At 55.5% G+C, this 4,272-nt stretch overlaps 1 protein-coding gene across 1 annotated transcript in view; it reads left to right on the forward strand.

Moving 5' to 3' along the window:
- The window catches only part of R3HCC1L (R3H domain and coiled-coil containing 1-like), a 5,265-nt gene that overhangs the window by 641 nt on the left and 352 nt on the right, over window positions 1-4,272 (forward strand). Inside the window, exons 2-5 of the mRNA XM_010010045.1 lie at window positions 3,486-3,646; window positions 3,761-3,831; window positions 3,964-4,059; window positions 4,225-4,258. Of these exons, the coding sequence (XP_010008347.1) occupies window positions 3,486-3,646; window positions 3,761-3,831; window positions 3,964-4,059; window positions 4,225-4,258 (362 nt within the window). The remainder of the gene's footprint in view (window positions 1-3,485; window positions 3,647-3,760; window positions 3,832-3,963; window positions 4,060-4,224; window positions 4,259-4,272) is intronic.

Here is a 4,272-nt window from a genome sequence, read left to right on the forward strand (position 1 = left end):
AGGGGGTCAATTGTCCCGGTGTCCTCTCAGGTGGGTGCATGGCGGCACAGGCTGCACCCAGGGCACACAGCCAGCCTCTGTACTGCCTGCTGTTACCATCAGCGGTCCTTAAGGGCATGAGCTGCCTGAGGTGCCAAAACACCAGGGACCTCCACCTTCACCCCCTAGCTGGTTCCCATCCTGTCCCCCAGTGCTGTTGAAAGCTTGGGGAGATCTTCCCTCTTACAGTACATAAAGTGCAACCAGTAGAACATGCTTGAGTGCCATAAACTGCAACTGCACCCTTGTGAAAACAGGGCTGGTGATAAAGAAATGGGCTGAGACGGATGGGATCCCATTGAAATAGCAATGGGATGTTTCCTTGAAACCATGGCTTCTTAATCAGCTGTGGCTCATTACCATCCTCTCCTGTACGCATGCGGCTGGATTTACTACAATTAGCTGCTTAGCACCAGGACCTACTCTGTTTTCCTGCTGTTCATGAGGAAAGCTTAGCTTCTGCAGCGAGGCTGGATGTCCCTTATTGCATTTTAAATCAGTAGCATCAACCCAGTAATTTTCCGAATGGCATTAATGTACCTGAAGTAACAAACAGCACTAATACTGGTACCATCAGTGTCTGTCCACCCCGGGCTGGAAGCAGGGTGTGAAGTGGTTCATGGTGCCTGATAACAGCATCTCTGCCAAGGGGCACTGGTACATACCTTGTCCATGGGCCTGTGCTTGGGCTGGTGTGCCCTCTCCCAGCCCAGCATGGGCTCGCCTCTGGGGCTGCTTGGAGGGAGACATGGAAAGGTGTTGGGTACCCCCATCCCTGCCTGGCTGTGCGCCCCATGGCTGCAGCCCCAGCTGGGAGGTTGTGGTAAGCGCTGGTGCAAAGGGCACAGCACTGCTGCTCTGATGGTACATGTGGTGTGGGCACTGGATTTCCATGGCATGGCACGGTAGGCACAGCTCTGTCCTTGGGTGCTGCTGAGTGGCTGCCTGGCCCTGGGAGGGCCCATGTTGTGGTGCAGCCATAGGATGCTGTGGGCAAGGTTGTGCTGTGCAGCACGGGCGCTAACTCCGAGGAGCCCTGGAGTATCTGTGCTAGCTTTGAGCGAAGTTTGAGCTTTCCAGGGAGCTTCCCCATATGGGTAAATAAGAACCTGAAAAGGGGGTTTATCAATTAAAAGTTCCCATCTTCACTCCCCGCAGATTCCCATGCTGAGCCTGGTGCTTCCTGAGCCCTCTGAGCTCTCTGCAGGCAGATGTGGCTTCTCAGGGAGGGCACAGGCTCTTGGGGTGAGGGAGCTGTTGTTAATTAACAAAAAGGACAAGGAAATTAGTAACGTTCTTCCTCGTAGCTGAATCCTTATGCAATGCAGATAGCAAGATTTATGACGTTCTGCATGGAGGAGAGATTTCTGATAGTGGAAGGCTCTTTAATTTAGCAGGAGAAAGCACCATAGTGAGATCCATTGGCTGGAAGCTGAAACCAGACAAATTCAGAGTAGAAATCAGTTCGAGCACAGAGGATAATTAAGCACTGCGACCATTTCCTTGCGGGCTTGGAGGACTCTCCATCAGCCAGTGCAGCATGGTGGGGACTATGGTGTATGTATGCTGGGGCCATGGTGTGCGTGCCAGCACACACCTTCCCTCCAGCTCCAGAGGTGCACCCTCAGCAAGTGGAAGGGAGTCTAAGGAAGCAGCCACGGACCCCTCTAATGTGCTCTTGGGAGGGTCTGTCTTCAGAGAGCAGCAAGGTGTGATGGACAGGCTTTGTTTTCCATGGTGTCCTGTCTCTGCTGTCCGTCTGTCCATCCTTCAGCCATAACCCAGCTCCTGCTCCCTGCCCTACCCCATGGCTGAGAGGCTCTGGGCACACTGTGTGCCTGGGCCAGCAGCACTGGGGGACCTGTTGAGCCATGCCTGCCGTGCAGCTGAGCCCGCTGCCAGACGGCTCCTGTCCTTGCTGCCCTGCTACACTTGGTGATTTGTGAAGGTCAAGGACCACTCTGGCACTCTGTGCTCCTGCTCTCTAATCATCTTCCCTGTGCCTAGCACTATCCAGGTGCTCTGCTCCCTCAAGCAGCACTGCAGGGCTTCATCCTGCCCGGGGATGGCTCCTTTGCCTTCCTGAGCAGTCAGGGGTGCGCGCACTTAAAGGGTGATGGTGGCAGGGCAGGCGGCTCTGCCAGCAGTGCTGGCCTGTCCCATGAGCTCCATCACTCAGTTCTACCCTCCACCAGCATCCAGCTGCCCTGGCAGCACCCCCTCACCTGCCGTGAATCCATCTTCCCCATAAAATTGTCGGAATGAGTGCTTTTTATTGACTGAGCTGGCTGGGATTTATGGACTCTTCCAGCCATGGTGTGTTCTGCTACGATCGCTTGGGGGATCAAGCTGGGAACCTGGCTGAGTTATGTACCTGGTCCATGGCACCATGCTCCAGGGAGGACGGGGGAGCCTCCGATGGCTTAAGGTTGTTCCTGGCCCAGTGTCTCAGCTGCAGCACCCTTTGCATTGGCGTGTTGCAGTTTGGAAAGCAGGAGTGCAGGAAGCGATGCAAGGTAGCTCACTGGGCAGAGGGTGATGCAGGGTGGCACACTGGCATCAATGCTCTGGGGCAGAGAGGAATAGGGGACAGCTGCAGTACAGTGACATGCGAATGGGAGACTGCTGCCCATGTTTTAAAATGAAGATTGAAGAATGGAACAGGTGAAAAAGCGTACAGCCATCATCTTTTAGGGCTGGAGGAAGTGCCCTACTGTGAGATACTAAAGGCACACAACCCATTTAGCTTATCAGGAAGAAGATTGAGAAGGGACTCAATTAGCATGTAAGTGCCATCACGGGGAGGAGGCTGGGAACTCAGGGCTCTTTAATCCAACGGAGAGGCAGAACAAGATCCACCGTCTGGAAAGCAGAGACAGACAAATTCAAATGAGGAATAAGGCATAAATTTTAGCTGTGCAGGTGATTAACCACCAGAACCTGCTCCTCAGGAGAGCGCTGGCTTTTCCACCTTGGCCGCTGGGGTGCTGACGGGCTGCTCCAGTGCATGTGCTGCAGCCTGGGCATGCCAAGCCCGCTGCTTCCACATGGCAGGCAGGCATCAGTCTTTCCTCCTGGCCTTGCTGTCGTGCTCCTTTTGGTTTCCCAAACGTATTTCGGGTCACTGTGGAAGGAGAGTTGTGCTTGGGGGTGCACGCAGTATCTCACCAGTGCCGTTCTATTGTGTCTCTGGTGGGACTGCAGAGCACAGCAAGTGGAGGGATGCTGGTAATGGGAAAAGCAAGTGCACAGCGTAAGAACTCTGGTCAATAACTCCTAATATCTCGATGCCATGTATCCATCTGCAGTGCCAGGGTGGGCTGTGCAGGCAGAACCACTTCCCAGGGAGCACTTGCCATGGACCGGGAGCTGGCATGGGGCAGGCAAGCAGGCAGGGGTTGCTCAGTGCTGTGCCTCTCCTACCCCTGCAGCTCTCGGGGGGTGAGAAGCGGCGGGAGAGCCTGCAGTCATCCCGCTTTGACTACTATGGGGCTGAGCCCGCTGCACCAGACATCAGTGATGATGAGCTGCCCCACGTCATCGAGATCTATGACTTCCCCTCAGATTTCCGCACTGAGGACCTGATGCGTGTCTTCTGCAGCTATCAGTGAGTCTGCCTGCACTACCCTGTCCCCAGCACTGGTGTCTCCTACCTGGGCTCTGCTTCAGACCCCTGTCCACCTAGTGCCAATGCTTTGCTGAGCTTCCCTCTCTCTGGCAGGAAAAAAGGCTTTGATATTAAGTGGGTGGATGATACACATGCCCTGGGTGTCTTCTCCAGCCCCATAACAGGTACTGCTCCCTGTTTGGCAGGGTATGGGCAGAGGGGAAAAAAGGGGGGGGGGGCCCCCCTGCCTCTCCCGTGGCTGGACTGTTAGCATGGGGCTGGCCCCACACATGGGCACCACTGCTCTCTTCCTGCAGCACGCGATGCCCTCAGCACCAAGCACCTGATGGTGAAGACACGTCCACTTTCCCAGGGTACCCGTGCCTCTAAAGCCAAAGCCAGGGCATATGCTGGTGAGTGGTGCTGCCCCGTGCCGGCTTGTGCCATGGTGCTTGTGCTGCAGCGTCTTCATCCTGATAACTGGGGAGGGGTGGGGCAGCCTGCATGGCTCTACAGCACTTAAGTGCTGCATCCTGCCAGGATGCCCTTACTGATGTCCCCCATCTCTGCTCACCCAGAATACCTTCAGCCGGCCAAGGAGCGCCCCGAAACATCAGCTGGCCTCG

Source organism: Nestor notabilis, unplaced genomic scaffold (genome assembly GCF_000696875.1).
Source record: "Nestor notabilis isolate BGI_N333 unplaced genomic scaffold, ASM69687v1 scaffold23592, whole genome shotgun sequence".
Classification (NCBI taxonomy): Eukaryota; Metazoa; Chordata; class Aves; order Psittaciformes; family Psittacidae; genus Nestor; species Nestor notabilis.